At 42.5% G+C, this 20,461-nt stretch overlaps 1 protein-coding gene across 2 annotated transcripts in view; it reads right to left on the bottom strand.

Annotated features, from left to right (window-relative positions):
• Nucleotides 1-2,504: 2,504 nt before the first annotated feature.
• Nucleotides 2,505-20,461, bottom strand: part of fhip1aa (FHF complex subunit HOOK interacting protein 1Aa) — a 29,479-nt gene continuing 11,522 nt past the window's right edge. The window contains exons 2-13 of one of the 2 annotated variants that reach the window (XM_085781933.1): nucleotides 20,099-20,159; nucleotides 17,356-17,579; nucleotides 12,878-13,558; nucleotides 11,275-11,433; nucleotides 11,026-11,112; nucleotides 9,861-10,028; nucleotides 8,450-8,529; nucleotides 8,048-8,250; nucleotides 6,225-7,232; nucleotides 5,967-6,145; nucleotides 5,269-5,389; nucleotides 2,505-4,320 (exon numbers count right to left, since the gene is read on the bottom strand). In XM_085781933.1, coding sequence (XP_085638059.1) covers nucleotides 4,124-4,320; nucleotides 5,269-5,389; nucleotides 5,967-6,145; nucleotides 6,225-7,232; nucleotides 8,048-8,250; nucleotides 8,450-8,529; nucleotides 9,861-10,028; nucleotides 11,026-11,112; nucleotides 11,275-11,433; nucleotides 12,878-13,558; nucleotides 17,356-17,460 — 2,988 coding nt within the window. In that variant the 5' untranslated portion in view covers nucleotides 17,461-17,579; nucleotides 20,099-20,159 and the 3' untranslated portion in view covers nucleotides 2,505-4,123. Of the gene's footprint in view, nucleotides 4,321-5,268; nucleotides 5,390-5,966; nucleotides 6,146-6,224; nucleotides 7,233-8,047; nucleotides 8,251-8,449; nucleotides 8,530-9,860; nucleotides 10,029-11,025; nucleotides 11,113-11,274; nucleotides 11,434-12,877; nucleotides 13,559-17,355; nucleotides 17,580-20,098; nucleotides 20,165-20,461 lie in introns of both variants that reach the window. The other variant, XM_085781944.1, reaches the window with a different exon arrangement.

The following is a 20,461-nucleotide window of genomic DNA, read 5'->3' as shown; positions in this document are numbered from 1 at the left end:
GCCATCATCACAGACTGAAAGCCAACTTCCTTTATGAACAGAAAGAAAAGGACTACTGCTATGTATGCGTCTCTGTGTGAGTCATCATGTCCACGTGGTGACACATGGTACTTGGTCATCTGTGGGTTGATAAAGCTATTGATGGCGAAGCTGAAAATGTAGCTTCCACTCTCAGATCCTGAGAGGAACTATAATGTAAATACTGTACAATGTTTTCACTGGATCACAGCTCTCTGTATTTATGTGTCTATAAAGTAATAAAGATTATCACTCTGTGACAATGTTAATACAATCATTTGTGTTATTTTATTATTAGAAAATGAAGCACATGAACTCCGAGATGCAGTGTCTGTGTGTGTGTGTATATATTCTGACCTGCCTGACAATGAAATTTGATTCACAATGAAGAATCTAATATTGAGACACTAAATTGTCCTGACACTGGAAAGAAAGATAAGGATTCTGAATGGACCTGCATGCGTTGCGTGTATATCATAAACCTTCCAACACAAATGTATGTACCATTGGTCATTGAGGTAATTTTTGATGCTTAAAAATCACTCAGACATTTGGTGAAACTGCTGACATGTCACATGCTCTCTTCATCCAGAGAAGCAGCAGAGGCCAAGCCCAGTTCAGATACCCAGGCATCAAAGTGATCAGTGAGCTCCCTCTTGTGGTTCAGCCACATATTATTTCACCTGTAACACTGTGCTATGCTGCATTAAATGTGCATTGTCACTGAAATTGAGGAACAATTTCTTTGCATTATATCTATTTAAATTATCTCAAAGGCTGAAACCATTCAAGCTTGTTTAGCTTATTAACTTATAATGGTCACCTGGCCTCATCAGCTTGTTTCATATTTTATTGTTTTCAGACATTAACTATAGTTCAGTCAAACTTTATTTATTATAGGTGGGCAAAATCTTATTTTTTAAAGTGCTTCCAAAACTATTATAGCAACTGTCCCCCTGCAGGGATCAGAAAATTACATTTTCCACATATGACTGCTTTCCAGCAGGAGATTCCCTGTGTTGTGTTGTTTTTTGTCCAGCTACGACTGTGAGGAGACAGACTGGTACTACTACACAGCCTCCCTAAAGCTTTTGGAGCATCCTCATTATGAAATAATTACATTTTTTTAAATAAGTTTGTAGAGACCTTGTTGTCAAAGACATCTGCCACATGAGCAGTCAGTGCAATCTACAATGAGACCATAAATGGGAGGTGGTTGTGGTTCCCAGTTGGATCATTTGGTAGAAGTTGAGGTATAACGGGAGACAACAGCTTCCAGGACACAATATTATGTGATTCTTTTTTTCTTTTCACACATGTAATAACTTGTTTGCTTGCACAGACAAAACAGTGTAGTTTAAGATGTTTTATCTGAGGTTCTTGAGTTCTCAAAAGGTTCTCCAACACAGTTTGCTTCCTCTCTGCAGTGTGTCAGTCACTGCATGTAAAATGAAGGAGGTACACTCCTGTGAGACCAAGACCTAGTTTTAAACAAAATCTCTCGGAGGGAAAGGGCTGTTCGTAAAGGAAATGTGAATTAAATGAGGACATCAATGTCTAAAGCACAAACAGCCACAAACTCCCTGTGGCACAAAGGAAAGAATGCATTGATGGTGTCAGGTGAAAGCTGTCAGGTAAAAGCAGCTGGGTTTCTGCGCTAAAAAAGGTTGACTTTTTTCTTTCTTTCTTTTTTTTTTAGTTTAAAGAGAGGTGGGAAAAGTTAACACATGAAATGCATTCAATTTCATTTACCAGACGTTGACTTTATTGAAAGAGGCATGCCTTTGTGTGTCAGCAACCTGGTCACCACCGCTGACACACACCAAAAAAACTGAGGCCAAGTGGTATCAGAGAGGATGAATCTTTGGAACCTACAGAGACAGAAACTGATCTATATAACCTTGGTTATGATACCCGCTTTCATGCCCCAATGCGGCTGAAACAGTGATTGTAATGGTGTGTTGAGTTTATTACTCAGACTGAACCTGTGCTGGTTGAAGGGCGGGTGTCAGCAGTGCAGAGTGACACCGTACTCGAAGGCTGATAAAGTGCTCTGCAACATTCATTTACCACAGAGAAGGACTTGTTCAACAGATCTGAAAATGGCTTTGACTGATACAAATATACACTTTTCGAGCCATTTTTAGGAAGAAAGAAAATACATTTATCATGGAAAGATTCTACTGCATAATTCACTGCCTGCATAGCATCAAGTACAAACTGGAACACAAAATACACACTCCAGATTTAAAATATATCTTATTATGAATGTGTGTGTAAATCACAATACTACTGCTGATGTTTTTCTACCATTCATTTCTTCAAAATCAATTTAAACTTTGGGAGATCTACTCAAAGCCGACAATCTCAGGGTCTGAGTCTGGGAAAAAAATTACAAGAATGAATTCCGAATAACCAGTTTGAATCATCTAAATTGCAGCATTTACTGAAGAATGTGCCACAAATAGCCCTAAGGCATGTTATACAATGTTCATATTATATCAACTGCATCTTTCCACTGAGTTGTGGACGGACGGGGATGGTTGTTGATTTCTTTTCCTTTTAGAAACTGAGTTTCGTCAAGTCAAGGACAAAAACTACATCAAAGCAACATACTGTATGGTGCACGTATTCAGTCCCTAAGGCTTTTTCTTTACAGCTTCAAGTAAAAAAAATCATTCCACTATAAAATATTGCATTACACCTGTGTAAATCCATTTGAAATCAGGCAATAATGTGAACTAAAAAGCGTAATTTAGGCACTAATTTAAAAGGATTTGTGTCCTGGTGAATTCTTTTAATAGAGGCAGGCTTTGTAACAAAATATGTCTCCTGTATTATTTCCTATTTTAATAACCATGTGGACTGAAATAAAGGCAAATCATAACAGGTTCCCCTCAGTAACTGTTTCAGTCTGAGATGGTTTTCAACAGATGCAAAACTACAGCTCTCCCAACAGTGACATTATCAGATTTATCACAACTAAAAAAAAACCTACACAATCCCTACAGAAGAACGTGATTACAAACCATAACTAAGAAACCTCTCGTGTAACCTTGTTGAAAAAAAAACAAATGGCAATAGAAACTCTGGAAAAAAGCTTAAATACCCCATCCCATTCTGAAAATACCCCAGACTTAATTATATCTAAAATATCCTTGATTTGCATAGTGTTCTCTTACAATATGTACATTATAAAGCATAGCTAAAGTAAGGCAAATTAAAAAATAGCGAGAACAATCCTGGTTTTGGTGCTGTGGTGTGGTGTGGAGTGGAGAAGGTAGAGTCCATTAAATGTGAGAAACTAGTGCATCATCTTCACCCAAAGGCTTTTTAAGAACTGAGAGAAGAGAACGTGCGTTAAAAAAAAAAACACCTGAGGTACCATCATGAATCAACTGAAAGAGACCACAACAAATGTACATCTAACACACCACTGCAGAGACTAAAGTGACTGACCTGTCTCACTAAATAAAAGATGAAGCCGTGTAACAGAGAACAAAGTCGGGATGTGTGTTCTGTGCTGACGCCAGTCGGCTACGGCAGCCACAACCAGATTACATTGTCATGCTGCTAATTCAGAGGTGTGTAATCCTATGGCAGAGAGGCAGCGAGCGACGCTCCAGAGAGGCCACCTGAGTAACAGAGCCAGACTGAGCAGCAGACTGTGGCTGTAGAAGACATTCAGAGCAAGGCCAGGACATATCTGAGCTGGTGAATGATTGGAAAGTAGAGATGCTGGTTTCTGTCTACAGTCTTTGGTTGGTGGACCTGGAGCTCGCCTTTGTGATCATGATTAGTTGATGCAGGCTGCAGCAAACAGGTCAAAGTTTGGACCTCGTCCTCAGCTGCCCAACACTTTATACAACTACCGGTAGTAAGATGAAATTAAAAAAGCACATGAAAGTGATTATCTTTGCTTGGAAAATAAATACTCTATTATTCTTTAAAATAGTTGTAGAAATCATTGAATCTAGGAGGTTTCTTTATCAAGTAGTGCTTGAAAAAAAATAAAATAAAAAAAATAGAAAAACCACCATAAAAGAGTCTTTTTAAATCTGTCAGAGATGAGTGGGACTCATCACAGGGGCATACTGGGACACAGTTACTCTTCCATAGGAATGTAAGATAAGATGGAGTGCTCTTGTGCGATTGCAGCCAGTTCTTTGAGGAACTCCGTGAAGAGGACGGTTGCGAAGACTTCTGTCCGATCCAGAGAGATGGCTTTGGGTTTTGGTGGCGGCGAATTCTTCAACAAACCCCCCGCCTCGCCGTGGGTGGAGCCACTGCTGTTGTTTTTGTCTGGGAATATGAAGGATTTATTAAGGTTACAGGATGTCAGTGTGTAAAGAATAAAGAAAAAGAAAAACATCTGCCCAGGGATGTATGAAAATACAATATATTCCTGTTGATGAATTCTCAATTTATAAATAATTTGACCTAAAACGTAGTACCACAATAAAAGTGAACAAACAAGGAAACTAAAAACTTCATATTAAAATTCCTGTCATGGTCTCTTATCCTTCCACAAACGAGACAGAATCTAGTTCACAAACAAGCCTAAAACTCTGGGGCTTAGCTGAGATGTAAGCTCATCTGCAAAGACACATGATTTCCATTCTAGATCAGGACTGGATCAAAAACACACACCGATTTTTTAACCATTTTTGACATATTAAGTGGGATTGAAGAGCTCAACGACAGAGCGGCGTTTGTTTTCTAATCTTCAGGTACTAAGAAAAACACTCCCAAACATATAAATCTAATCTTCAACCAGCTGCCGCTCTGAAAACCCTAATTGTTATCAGTTGGATATCTGGTGCCTGATCACATTTGTTTAGAATCTAAATAAAAACTAATAGATGACAGACATTTAATAAGAGTGTTTCAAATACTCAGCTCTTCATGTATCAGTCAAAGCAGCCCAAAGTTAAGCTGCTATAAACCTAGACTGCCTGGGGGACTCCCATGATGCATTGAGCACTCTCTGTCTCTGCCTTTATATCATACTACTTCATATCTCTTCATAACTTGTTTTATCTTGAGAGGCTTGTTATGATTTGACCCTGAAAGCCATCTGGTTTTATCAACTTCTTACAGTGAACAATAGGTTTCCACATGAGTTTCAAAAGAAAGAGAGTTTTTTGAACATTAAAATTGCTTCTTTTGACTGTTTCACATCAGCTAATAAAGAACTGTGCTGGCACAGAAAGGGGTGAAAAAAAACATCCTCTAAGGGTGTATAGTCACCTGCTGCTGTGAACATAGTGTCCCTGGCCAGCAGCCAATGCTGGGCGGCAGTGATCATCTCTGGAAAGTCCTTTCTGGTGGCAGCCACCTCTTCTATCTGGTTCTTCACGGTGGCTAGGACCTGAGCAGGAAGCATAGAAAAGAACCCGAGGATTACATTCACATCTGCAGTATTTACACTGATGTAATTAAAGCTAGAGTAATGAGAACAACCTTGAAATCTAAGTGCTGCCTGATTGTCTGATTGTCTTAATCACGGATCTCTTGTTCAGTTACACATGAAAAAACAGAGGAGAAAGAGAGAGAAAGACGCCTCAACTGGTAACAGTCCTTTGTGTTCCTATTTTCTATCACTTACTGAAAAAGAGACTGCGTGTTCAAACATCTCCCAGCAATGCTACAAAGCCCAAGATCTTTTCCTTCTCTTTCTCCTCTTTTTGTTTATTTGATCATGAAATAGCTTAAAAGGATGGCACGTGAATGAAAGTCACCCTCCTGCCCACACACACACACACACACACACACACACACACACACACACACACACACACACACACACACACACACACACACACACACACACACACACACCACACACACACACACACACACACACACACACACACACACACACACACACACACACACACACACACACACACACACACACACACACACACAAAACATGTTTTTCTCACCTGGTAAAGCGAGCGAACAGTCGGCTGAAATACCAAGTTGGTGTTGAGGAGGAAGGAGCGCAGCAGAGGCTGAGGGTAGGCCGCCAGCTGAGCCAGGATGCCCGTCAACAACAGGTTGACATAGAGCGAGTTAGAGAGCATGTTCTCCAGACGAGACAGCAGCACGCTGACGAATGGTCCTGCAGAGAGAGAGAGACTGGTTAGGAGCGCTGTGCTGTACCATATGAAATACCCATTCAACGGTGAAGCTTAACTTACCAGTGAAAGGCACTGTGTGGCTTTTACTCGTACTTCTGCTACGAAACTTGGTCCCAAACGGTGATGTCACTTTCTCTGGCTCTGGTGTTTCTGCAGAGAAGGAGGTGAAGTCCATCTCCTCCTCTTCCTCCGTCTTGTCCACATGGGCGACGGGTGTCTTCGACTCTCCGTCAGCTTTCGCCAGCTTTCCACCTGCCTGTGTGTCCAACGTACGAATCAGCTCCTCGTACTGAGCCAGCAGGTCGTCGCCCGACTCCGCGGCGGTGGCGGCAGTCGTGTTTTGGAGATTTGAATTACAATCTGTTTGGACTTTGGCCTTCGTGTCTGGACCGTTATTGCCATCATCAGCCATCTCAGCAGATGGAGGCGTTGCACTCAGTCCATTTTTGAGGGGAACTTCTGCTGGGCCTGGTTGTGCTTCTTCTGATTCAGACCTGCTGGGTTTGCGTACACCGCGCTCGCCGTCTCGAGCGTCTTTCTTGGCGACAAGGTCATACACCATGACGTCATCCTGGAACTCATTTTCCTCAATGTATGAGCCTTTAATCAACATGATGGCTGTTCTTCTCATCTCCTGGATGTGCTGTGGTGGCGCAGCAGGAGGCGGCTGTGGCGGTTTACTCTCCGCTGGAGTCTCTGCCGTCTGCACCGGGCACGCGTCGTAACTATCATCCCACTCCAGCTCCAGCTGGTGGACAGAGGGCGGCTCTGCGTTTGGCGGCGGGCAGGGTCGAGGGCGTGGCGCCAGTGGCTGAGGAACTCTTTTGAGCACCATCTGGGGTTGTCGACTCTTGAGCAATGGCTCCTCGAGGACGCCGGGCTGGTATTTCTCAGGAGGGGGGTCCTCGCCGTCGTACAGGGCTGACCAGACCCGGCAGGCCTGTATGCAGCTGCCGATGGTCAGATGGGCGTCGCTGAGGTAATGAAGGTAACTGACATCCAGGTAAAACTCTGACCCAATGGTGCAGGAGTTCTTCTCAGCCTCTTCTGGGAAGCTCTCTTTTTCCTCTGGCAAGAAAAGATAGAAAATGTTGATGAAAGCTGGCGTGCGACGCCTCACTGCAGCGCTCACACAGAGCAGAACTAATGAGTTTGACACGAAACTACAGGGGGGAAAGTGATGTAATACAGCAACACAGCAGGGCACCTCACTATCTGATCAAATACACATCATTATTCCTGTTATATGTTTATGTCCCACTTATAAGATACATCAACACCTTGCAGTGCACCATCCTCAAAAGCATATCTTTCAACAGATTTCTCAAATGTGATAGGATAAGAAATTCCGCTTTTACAATAATTATTTTGTTTTGCTCTCAGAACTGCCACTGTGAATGACTTTCTTTTTCCTCTGCTGTTCTGTTTGTTTTGACTGCACACCACTATTACTGGGTGTCTGAAATCCATTCACTCAAATAGTGTTATGAATTGGAAAATATGCTGGATGAGTTCTCCTTTCAGCTGATTTGAAAGCAGCAAAAACATCCATAAAATGCTGATTACAAATATGGCTGAAAAGGAGTCATTCATTTAGACTAATCTGCAACACATAGAAAACAAAAACTAGAAGAAAACTGGAAAGTATTCAGGCTTCCCAAAGGGGCATTACTGAGACTTCCAAGCTCCAGCTGGGGAGCTTTTGAGTTTGGGTAATAATTAGCTGTACCATTCACTCCCAGAGGCATTTTACTTGTTTATTACAACTAAGGGTTTATTTTTGTAAATCCGGGGCCTAGTTTCTGAGATCTGGTCAATAAGATAGCTAGAGCAAGCTGTAATAAATAGCTTAAAATCTTCCTTTCATGCCATGTCCCTTTTACCTGTGGCATCGGTCTTATCGGCAGCGTCTACACCCTTGGAAAAGAGGATGGAGTCCAGCTGTCTGAGGGGCGGGGGGCTGCGATCTGGGGAGCAGCACGACGGCGTTAATGCCAGGATCTTGGCCGCTGACACCGAGTAGCAGTCCCTCTCCCTCACCACACGTCTCTGACTCAACATCATGTGATTACAGGGGATCAGGTACCTGGGGAGGCAGATGGGAATGAATCGTGTTAGGAAAACCAACGGGTGGTCGTAGGAGGGAGAGGAAGCAGGGGGTAGTCAGCAGACAGATGGTGAAAAAAGTCTGCATGGCAGGAGATGGTGGGTAAAATCTCATCATATCATAAACCAATTAGAGGCACCAAGTGTTATAACTGGGATAAGGCATGTGAGCCACTCACCTCAGTGTGAGCTGCAGCATCACATCTTCACAGTATAGGCCAATGAGAGTGCGGAAGAGTGCCAATGACACAGTGCCCAGCTGGAGTGTTGAACAGAGAGGCACAGTGAAACATATTACAACAGATAAATATAACACAGGAAGCTTTTTACATAGTACTGCTGAAATTATAAGATAATCGTCAACAACAGGGGACAGCAAAATATCTGCCTCTTTTTGAATGTAGGAAGTATGCTTTACAAATTATGAATGTAAGTTTAGAGTTGTTGGAGTTTAGTTAAGCTGGAAAAAGAACAGTAACCAACTAAGAAGTGCTCCTTTTTTTTAATTATTAACATCTACAGTATATAGAAAAACAAACAAGCAAAACCAAGGCTACAAGCCCAGAGCCGTGCCAACACAACTGTTAGGCCCACACTTGCTAAATGCTAATGTTAGCATGCTAATATTTTGACAGTGCTAATGTTAAAATGCTAATGTTTACCAGATAAACTGCACCTGCTAGTGTTGGCTAATGTGGCCCAAACACCATAAGCTGGTGGGAATGGTATTAGCTAGAAGGTATTTGACGAGCACACTGGACTATTTGCAAATAGCAAGTTGGGATGTGTTTTTTAGCTAGATGTTAAGTCAGGAGATGTCATGAAGATTCAGGAGAGTGTTAAAGTTACTTTTACTTTGATTGTTTTTTATTTTCTAAATAAACAGACTTCATGGAATATTCTATAAAGAAAGTTTTCTCTTTTAGTCGATGAGAGCACATCTAAAAACTGACATCTCAAACTTGAAACTAGGAAACAACAGAGAGCACAACAACTGAAGAAGACACAACTAAACATCAAAGCTGAAAGCCAACAGGAAAATAAAATCCCTGAAATGTGGAATATATTCACGTTATCTAGGTGTTTTTTGCTTGCTCCAATGTCATAAAATGTGAAAAAGCAAACATGTTTATTATTTTTTCACCAGAGGGATCTCCTTGAGCCACTTACACAGTCAAACAGCGATGTAAAGAGCACATTATTTATTCATGTTAATGCTTTGAGTTCTACCAACATAATATTTGAAGAGCACACCCCCACATATGGGACTGTTTTTAAAATGCTGATATCAGTTCAGTTCAGTTTGCTAACAGGGCCAGTCGCTGCAACTAAGCGTCGCCATGGCAACGATCTCCCTGCTTTTGTACTGACATTTAAGTTTCACCACGAGTCCCGGAGTCTCTGGGGTCATTTTCAAGTCTGAAAAACCTGATATCAAACATGAGTCCTGGTGTAGCTGAGTGCAATCTGTGTGTGTGTGTGTGTGTGTGTGTGTGTGTGTGTGTGTGTGTGTGTGTGTGTGTGTGTGTGTGTGTGTGAGATGTCAAGAGAAAGCACATACACAACTGCCTTTTTGTCCTGTAATGTTACCTGAAAGGGCGTGTTGATGCGGCTGACCAGGGTGTCCAGGATGTGGACGCTCTCGTGTCGGTGGAGGAGGATGAAGGAGAGGAACGTCTGCAGCAGGGCCGGCTCGGAGACGCTTCTCAGGAAGAGGTCAAGATAGGCCGTGGTGGTCATCACCTCCTCCAGGGTCAGCTACTCAGAGATAAGGAACCATTAGTAAACAGTGCCAGCCGTATCTCTAGCAGTTGACATGTTTGAGTAGATACTACAGTTTAACACGCTGTATGTACTGAAAAAGGAACTTCAGGAAATTGTTGAGTAAAACTTCAAGCTTTGGACATGATTTATTTCTCAATGGGATTTCATGCTCAGGTTAATGGTTTTTGCTGAAGAATTGCGTGGCTAACATTTATATTAAATATGAAGCAGGAGACAGCTATCTAAGCTTAGTACAAAGACTACAAATAATAAGAAAACACTGAGCTTGGCTATCTACAGTAGCATCAATATACTTGTTAGATCTCAGTTCTGAGAGTGTGAAACTCTTCGCTCAGCCCACACACACACTATGATAATGTTAGGGCTGAATAATATGCAAGAAATAATCATATTGTGATTATTTTGGTAGATATAGCAGTTGTGATATGAGTCACACTCTGAGCTGGCATGATCTTCTTTTCTTTGTAAATGAGGATGTGATTTTTGTTGGATCTTGTGCTAAAAAAAAAGGTTTTCCATCTGGATATCATATACGGTATTCTATCGAATGCTTATAGTGCTAACAATGAACAACAATAGTGTGACACATTTTACTTTTATCAAAAAACTTGCAGTTTCTGCTGTTGAGATAATGCACTTGGGAATCTTGAAATATAGATTATATATCAAGTAATCATGCAGCCCTACAGTAAGGGTATTTTTTTCCTACTTGCTAGAGTATGAATTATTTCCAACATATTCCTACCCCTTTGAAGTCGTTTTCAGACACTCACACAATGTATTATGACATATATTACATAATTCCTCCAAGCAGAATATCAATCTCTTTTCAGAAATCACCTCCTCTAATAAGTTAAGTAGAAACAGTTTTAATAGTTCATTACTATCTTCACCTTGGAACGTGCTTTATATTTGTCCAAATGAGGTGTTACATAGAGATGACAGGGAAACACTAATGAAGAGGACCGACCTTGTGAAGAGCTGGTGCTAGAACAGGCACGAGGAAGCCGTTGTAGATGTAACTCACCAGCTGGTCTCTGATATCAGGGTGAGCCACCTGGGAACAGTCAGCATTAAAGCGCATGTCAGTAAGGAATGCCGTCAAGCAGAAGGCTGCACCCATTCACCACGTGTGATTGCATTACTCGTGTCACGGCGCCTTGTCTGTGTGTGTGTGTGTGTGTGTGTGTGTGTGTGCAGCCCCGTTGAACATATTCACCTGAATAACGGCGTTGCAGAATTCCAGCGAGTTGAGAAACTGGACGAGGGGCGGCATCCGGAGCCAGTCCTCTTTGTGGAGGCAGTGCCACTCCTCGTTGGGAACATCTAGCTTGGTGGGGAGGGACGAGTACAGGCCGCTGAGCCCTGTGGCCAGCACCTGAGGTGGGAGAGGTGTCAAACAGTGCTTCATTACTCAAGAGAAACTGACAAACTCCTAAACTGCTATTGCATATTTACACATTTCTGGGTTTTTTTTATGTTTTCATACCATTTTCTCACATTTTTGTGGATATATTATTGAAATAATTTATATTTGTATTTAAGACTACGGACTCAGTGTTGGTTTTTGGCTCATCTTGCTTTATATTTTTTCAACTTTCTCTTATTCTGAATTTGGGATTATTATTGACTCATGGACGATTTCATACTCTCGATCTGCAAGTGCACAGCCAGTCAAGTAATGATGATCCTCTCACTTTGTTCTGCCTGTAGACTTCATTTTAATTATTTGTTTTCTGAATTAAGCAGTAATTGAAGAGTATATTATCTCTTTATCCTTTTGTTATGTTTCAGTTTTTCAGCTTTTTGACTGTTATTCCACTATTATACTATTCATCTGTTAAATCTACACTGTGAAAAAGATCAGTCCTGTATGAGGTATGACCAGTATTGCAGATACATGTTGTCTAATGAAGAATAATCCGAGGTAAAGTAGGTAAAGGAGAATATTATGGGCTTCGTTACAGATTAATGAGGCAGTTTGTCATCTGGTGTCAGTTTTGCCTTTGGTTTCAGATTTACAACAGCGTTTTTACTGCTCACTACAAAGAGACATACTATTATAAATCACTTCATCTTCTCTGTGTTGTGATAATGTAATGCCGATGTAAGCACAGCACTGTTGCAGCCTGCCTCCACTCACATGGCAAGACGGCATACGTAAGGATTTATGCCTCTGAAAGGTCAGCTCCTAGCATGTTATAAATAATTGAGGAGCAAAGTGTTTTACTGCCTATAAAGCTCCTGCAATATTAACCATGATATGGTAATAAAGTCACTAATTAATGCATTAATGTCAGCACACTCTCCATGTTACGGGCAGTATGGTTTTTGTCTTTTCTTGGTGAAGTAGGAGGGATTTCAAACAACGGCAGAGCCTATAGCAGCTGAGTCTAATTTAACTGTAAAATGAGTGCATCATTAGTGTTGCATTGATGTATACATCCTCTATAGGATTATCCTTGTAGCATGCCAGTGGAACCAATTAAATATAGACTCGTGTTATTCAACTGGCAGCGCATCAAAAGCCACTTTTCACTGCGCTGTCTGCAGATGCGGGTAAATGGCATTATTTACATGGGATTAGCTACAACTGTGTTATAATCTTATGAATGCCAGATATTTGTAACATTCATTTTGAGTGAGACTGTGAATTAATCTGCATATTTTGGTCCGACTGACGCCCAGGGTCAAGGAATAATAACAGAGCCTCTGAGTGATGACGAGGATTATGGAGGACAGAACAACTGCTTTTTTATTCTACACTAGAAATGGAGCAAGAGAGGGACAGAAGGGAAAGTAATTCATCAAGCGGGACTGACCGGGCAGAAGTAGGTGTTTTCTGCAATGTGTTTGGCCACTCGTTCGTTCTCAGCAGACAGCGACATGATTAGCAGCAGAGCGTCTCTGGCCTGCTGCCCCACTGTGCCCTCCCTGTGGATGAAGGGGATGAGGAGGGAGAAGATGAGGAAGTTGGTGGCTCCCTGATCCTCGCTGGTGTGGAAAAACAGCTCCAGGATTGATGGGTCCTTTGCGAGAACGCAGCACAGCTGATTCAGCAGCAGCACCAGCTCCGCCTCAACAGCGGGCACCGTCGTGCCCGAGCAGGACGACAGCAGCATCATGAGCGGCCGCAGGATGGGTTTGTGATGCAGCAGGGGCTGGCGCGCCTGCCCCACCAGCATCTCGTACATCTTCAGCTGCTCCAGCTTCATGTCGTCCGTGAACTCCCGGCGCAGGCTCCACACGAAGAGTCGCTCCATCACGTTCTCCATCACCACAAACTCCAGGATGGGGCCCATGGCGCCGGCCTGGCCGCTCTCCTCCTCCATAAGCAGGAAGAGCATGTGCTCCACGTAGTTCTGCACCGCACTCGCCTCATCTCCGGGGATGGGGCCAAAACGAGGGCTGCCACTGGAGCCACTGCTGAGGTTGATGACGCTCAGGGAGGGAAGGGTGGAGTTGCTGCGCAGTGGATCATGCTTCTCTAGGATCTTCACCACCTACAGTACAGACACAATTACAACATGGTTACAACTTGGTGCATCAACAGTTATCATGCTTTGGCTAAATCACATCTATGTTCAAACAGAAAGAGACAAAGCAAAATGGAAAGGAGCAGAAAAGGGTTTTGGAGGGTTTTAACAGATGGACACAAAACTTGTATGTGATTAGAACATAATGTTGGGGTGGAATTTAAAATCTTTCATTTCTGATGCACAGAGGAAAGAGAAAATGAAAAATAGAAAATAATATTACAAAAATACGTTCATAGAAGATTGATTCTTTATCAGAAGGTCTCACACACACATAAACCCTGTGTATGAGAAACACTGCTGCACACTCTTGAAAAACAGCGATTGCTATCTCACATTCATTATCAAATATGACCATGGGAATTGTTGTTGAGTATTACTGCTCATATTACATATTCAATCTATGTTACGAGCCACTATTTACTTTTTATGCCAGTTCATCTTATTCGCGAAGACAGTGTTTGTGTATCATGTTAATTAAAACTGGTGGATCATGGATAAACTCCTTGCCTTGTTCCTGACAGGTTAAGTATCAACAAATATGATGTGTAAATAAACCAGCAGCACAGCGCAGATGAACTCAGTTTGGTGGCTCGCACTGAAACCGTCCTTTGTGTATCCACTCCCCTCCCTTGTGTGTCCGCTGCATAGAAACCAGAGTCACAATAATGAAGCCAGTGTCCCCAGCTCGTTGCTGCTGCCATGACAATAACTGGCTGTGCACAAGAGAACTGGGCATGGCTGATGGAAACAAGAGAACAGAGCTTGTAATCCCTGCCTGAGCCCGGTGGGGCCTGACCCAGAGGCCTGAGCCTCAGGGACCTGTCCAATTCAGGATCTCCAGCTATGACTGAAGTGACAGGCTGAGACCAGGTCTGAGGATCCTTCAGGGAATTTACGTACTGGACATATGGATTGTATTTGTGAGCTGCCAGTTGCATGCAAAGTTGAGGCTTGTTAAACCATGATGCATAGAGACTGTGCATATTAGCAGCGTGAATGTTTACCATCATTGACGTATAGATCTGACATTGCTGACAGGTCAGTCAATACCCTGCACCATTAATCTGAATACGGGTCATATGGGAAATGTCAGTGAGGCTTCAGCTTTGAAAATGTGACCAAGCACTGGGCTCTGGCTGGATAAACATCAAAAAGGTTCTGGCTTTGATTTTTTTTTCCAGTCCCTGATCAAGCTCCACAAAAAGCACCCGGGTGAATAATGTGTGTTGACACAACAGTAGGGGTGAGTTATGTGTGGCTGGTCAGATAGTAAATGTGACTTAAGATCTATGATGTCAGGCTGAAGGTAGCATCACATTGCCAAGTCCACACTGTGCTTGTACAGCGCTTAAGTAAAAGCTTTATATTGGATTGTTTCATATTTCATTATCACGGGGCCACTAACAGCAGGATGAGTCTGAAATCTGTCTGTAGAAAGTGTGAGAGCAGAAATTTCTCTCACTCTTTGCCCAGAGATGAAATGTTTCTGCAATCAGCAAAAAAATGTCAATTGAGCTGAACCACCTTTATTTTGATTTGGGATGGGATGAGCAGTACACATCACTAAACAGAGCCACATTCATAAAACTGACAGATTCATTGGGAATCACGTGGCATTAACCGTGAATGGAACGAGTCTGTCCACACTACACTGTCGAGAGGTGATGATTTTTTGGCAGGCAGAGCAACGGACAGATCACTTTGCATGTCACAACAAACACCATGAGCTCCGAGAAGCCTGGAGAGTGCCAGATAAGACACAGCAAATGATCATAAACCTAATCTTTCAACTCGGAATTAGGCAGAGCCTCTCAGCGAGGGATGGGGCTGTATTACTTACAACGTGTTACTCAGATTTCAAGGTTTTCCGAACTGAAACCAAAGTCAAGTGGACTCTTATCAGGCTGCAGATTAACTAAGCATGGAAATAAGACTCAGCAGGGGTGGAACTGTGCTTCCAGTTCGCCTCAAGTAAAAAGAAAAAAGCTTTAATCTGGAACAGGGAGTTCTCATTTTTCCTGTTCACAGTCAGAGGCTCAGACTAGTCAGCCTTTAGTTTTTTTCATTACAACAGCTTCTGTCCCAATGCATCACCCGTTTTATTAAAATTCTTAAGAACGACATCTAATCCTTCTCCCGTGTAGAAAATCCAGAATCAATGAAATAAAAATACTTTAGAAAAAGAAAAAAAAAAGAATCAGTCTTTGTGCACTGGGGCCTTCAGATTTCAACATCACTATTATTATTACACTAGATCACTCATGAGCCAAGGACTTACAGAGTTGTGTGATGTCACAAATGCTTGTACACTTACTTGTTGGACAGATTTAAAGTGAGCGCAGAGAAAGTTTCCGCTGCAGCAGATGGGTGTGAGAACAGCCCTCAAAGTCTGCACATACATCACTCTGCACACGCTCAGACTCACAGAGCCAAGTAAAACGCATTTTTATTGACTATCGTTCAACCAGGGTTTATAGTAAAGTCTGTGCATGTGCATTAAACCTCGCAGCTTCCAACCAAATAACAGAGCTAATCCCTACAAGCCTGACCCAGCCAGCGGTGAATGTAATAAAAAACACAGAGGAATTCTGTTTAATTTAGCTGTGAACAGCACAGAGCCTGCCCACCGACACTAGGGTCAGACCCCACACTGACACCCTCTAATACTGACATAAACGCCGCTGACAGTTACCGACACACGCGTCTATCCCCTCCATGTCTGGCCGGTGTCACTCTGACTGTGCATCAGTGAGCAAGAGCGTTTGTTCGCCTCAGTGTGGGAGGAGTAGGACGAGCAGGTTGCCAGGCCCCACAGAGGTCAGCAGGGACACATGCTGCTGCAGAGAGCCAAAAGTCTAAGAAGGTCGGCTTCACGCTGCCAAGATTCCACCGGCCATGACCACACAGCAGCCAGACTCCGCTGTCAGGATTTGCAGTCTAATGTGAACAACCTTGCACTCGCTGCTTGGATTGGTTAAGGTTGGATGTAACCTGGAACGTGTTTCACAGCCAGTTGTTCCCAAACTGGGGTGTCTGAACTCCTTGGAGCAGCCCCCAAGAGGAATAAAAGGAGCAACTCGGGTGATTAAGAAGATTAACTACACACACAGCTGTGTATATTTTTGGCTTTTCAGTCACTCCTGTATTGTTGTGAAATGCTGGGGAGCTACTCCTCACCATTTTCCGATTAAATTATTTGAAGTGTGAGAAATAAATGTCTTTTTACAAACTGCTCTCACACATGCAACCTGCAGGGAGGTGTCATAGGGAGTTGGATTTGAAAGGATGCATGATAAAAAGAGTGGGACTCAAGACTTTTAAGCATGTGTTAAATGGACAGCTCAATGTACATTCGGGAAATAAGCTCATGCAACAATTGGAAAACTGATTTTGCATCTGTGCATCAATGACAGAGCTGGAGCCAGGAGGAAATTATCTTGGCAACGGTTCAAAAATACGCCTACGAACACCTCTACAGCTCACCAATTACTGACTAACTGTGTCTCATGTATTTAATCTGCAACTGATAAATGTAAAGTGACAGTTTGTGGTTCGTCTTGGAGTTAGATGCTGTGACTCTTCCTGAACGCTTCATATACGTGTCAAGAAAACAAATCATTAAGAAAAAGTTAAAGCACATAATTCCCTCTACAATTACATAAGAGTGTATTGTGCATTTGTTGTATGAATGCATGTGTGAGCTTATTTCCAGAAATATCTTATGTCAGACAAAGGAGCCTTGATTTGGTGCTCTTGTTTACCTGTGCCCAGTGGTTCTTGAAAACAATCATGCAGGTCTCTGGATCCACCCCTTTCAAGAGCAGAGACTGCCCGTCTCGGTTTCCATTGGCAACCATGGAGGCCATCACGGTGACCGGATCATGTGTGAGTTAAACCATGTCATAGGCAGGAGGAGAAGAAGGACGTTCCTGACCGTTTGGTGGGTGCAACCATAACCACAGGAGGAGAAATAATCACAGGGAACCTGAGGAGTCAGAGGAAAAGACATCATCATACACAGAGCCATAAAAAGTTGCTTCATAAAATAGCAGCACAGATGCAATGTTATGTTATGACTGGTGATTGCAGTGCATTGCTCCCCGCTGCCCCCTCCTTCTCTGCCTTTGCATGGCCAGACAGCAGCTATGACAGGCATGCAGGAAAGAGAACAATAACAGGCGAAGTCAGATGACTCAGTCGAGGGGAGCGAGAGACACGTCTTGCTTGACTCTGGCTCAGAGAGTTGCCTGACACAAGCTGGACTTCAGACCGAGCTGTCAAATTACTTTGGGAATAGCTCAGACACCCACAGAAGATTCCTGCAGGCCGCCTGACATCACGCTCATTACAGACACATTGTTTTGACATCAGAAGGTGAACAGCAGCTGGGTGTGAACTTCCATGGCTAAACGGGGTAAAAAAAAGAAAAAAAGAAAAGAGAAGACGGGGGAGAAAAAAAAGATTGCTAGTTTTGCATGTCAGAACTGATTTTGGTTTGTGCCTGTTCGATTTCTGGATCAAACACATAACATTTACAATATTTTTTTGGAAAGCAAAAAGTCTGCAGTGCTTGTTTTGATTAAATATATATATATTATTTTGGTTGAAAATTGCCTGTGGGCAGAGCTTTAGAGATCAGTTCCAACACTCACACACTGGCAGTGGAAACCTTGAAGATGCCCACTTTTCCCCCCAGAAAGGAACTAATTTGTTGTTTCCCTTGGAGAGGACATTACTGGAAAGATTGATTCTGTTAGAACAAGACAAGCTATCTTTGACAGCACAGGGAATGGGAGGAGTGTACCGCTTTTTACACGGATAATACAGTATGACATGGACCTAAGAAAAAAAACAACATTAGGCCTAATTCAGTTCCCTACTACTGTGTGTTTCCAGGTACTAGCTACTTAATGAGGAAGGATGTTAGGAGGATGTGACTTAGCTGCTACATAGTGAATATTTATTATGAATGTCACTGCAGTTTCAAAGAATAGTTTATCTGAGAATAGCAGAATCCTGAACACAGTATCTTTAATATTTAATGAGAATAGGCTAATACAGGATGCTAGCAAGCTGTTGGACTGTATTTAAACACCACACAGCCTACAATTACATGTCAGAAATGACAAAAGAAAAGGGCTGGACTTATTATAAATTAATACAAAATAATTGTTGGACAATATCCAATTAAAAACATTATTTAAGACTGTAAAGCTATGCTAGCTGCTCTGGCTTCACCCATTGCTCCTTTGAGCTAATTGATAACATGATAATACCAGCAAGCTAACACACTCACAGTACCTTGCCATCTTACTATGTTGATATTTAGCTTTCACCATCTTACCTAGCATGTTAGCATCGTTAGCATGCTAACGTTTGCTAATTAGCACTAAACACAAAGTAGCCTAGTTTAGTTTTTAGTTTGGTTTAGTGAGTTTATTTCGATCTTGTAGAATCAAGTACACAATAAACAACATTATATACACATATTACTTAATAAACAATAATTCATTTCTTTTTTTCCCCTTAAAGTAGCCTATAAATCCAAAGCAAATGTAGCCTACCTTGACTGAAAAAGTGTAGGCTGGAGCTTTAGCTTATTTTGCCAACCCTTCATCAGCTAATTTAAGAACAGCTGGCATCAGCATGCAGATATTGGCCATAAATCAAAGAAGCACATATCTGATGATGGCCCTCGAGAGAAATGCAGATAAAAAAGGTATGTGGTGGGGAACATGACAGTGGCCTATAGCTTTCACTCAAAACCATAAATGTCAAGGTGAAAAAAAATCAGAAAGTCTGGGAAACAAAACACTTTGTGCTAAACCACTGTGGACATATTGATAGCCTATGTAAAGTAGGCTAGTAGGCAAAGTGAACTATAAGAAAATGCAGGAGATCAGCAAGGGTTTATCCTTTAAACCATGAATGTTATGGTTTCAAAATTTCATGGTCGAATGTAAAGAAGCTGTGTTAAATTTCATGGCCATCAATATGATAGACTACTTCAGTTTGGACTAAACTGGCTGCTAGTGCGGCTAAAAACAAACTTCCCAGTAGCCTAATATGAAGGTCTTGTACAACATCAAGATAAAGTTAAGGACGATATGATCTCCGTCACCACAGGGGTCCAAACTGTAAAGCACACAGCAGCAGCTGCACGCCACAGTTTAACAAATTTAAGCTTCTAGCTCCTCCTGCCCCTAAAAAGTGCTTCCCAACCAATCACAGCCACCCCCCTCCTTCTTTTGAATTCACTTTGCCCCAGTACCACAGAAACATCCCCGCCAGCCACAGAGTTTAGGCACAACAAGGCTCACAGTCAAACTTTCACCATCTGCTTTCAGTTAGAGGAGAGTGCCGGCTGGTTGGATTCTTGGGCAGGAATGTAAAAGCAGCGTGGAGAGTGTGTCAGATCATGTGTGTGTGTAGCAGCTATATCAGATCATGTATGTGTGTGTGTGTGTGTGTGTGTGTGTGCGTGTGTATTTTGGGTTTGCTTACCTTCTCTGAACCATCTTTAACAGGGCCGGGTCCCTAGGCAGACGAAGACCTCATTGTTGTCCTGTCCTGTTGTCACAAAACACAAAAATGGAGATATGGAGATACGTGAGCAGAAGAGGAGCAGGAAGTGAGTGTGTGCGTGAGAGGCGAGGCATGGTGGGAAGTGACTGGACATGAGTAAGCTCCTCCGAACACCACTTGGATGGAGATCGAGAGGAGGAGGAGTAGGGAGCGAGGGAGTGAGTGAAGGAGGGAGGAGAGAAGAGAGCAGGAGGGGGAGGGAATTTAAAAAAAAAGGAAAACAGTGAGAGAAAGTCTACAGAAAAGGAGCTCCAAGGAAAAATGTCATAAACAGTCTTCACA

This window comes from Trachurus japonicus, chromosome 1, assembly GCF_045865225.1.
Source record: "Trachurus japonicus isolate A0001 chromosome 1, Traja_1.0".
Lineage (NCBI taxonomy): Eukaryota > Metazoa > Chordata > Actinopteri > Carangiformes > Carangidae > Trachurus > Trachurus japonicus.
Note: the sequence above shows the minus strand (reverse complement) of the source record. Positions and strands in the feature narration are given on the sequence as shown.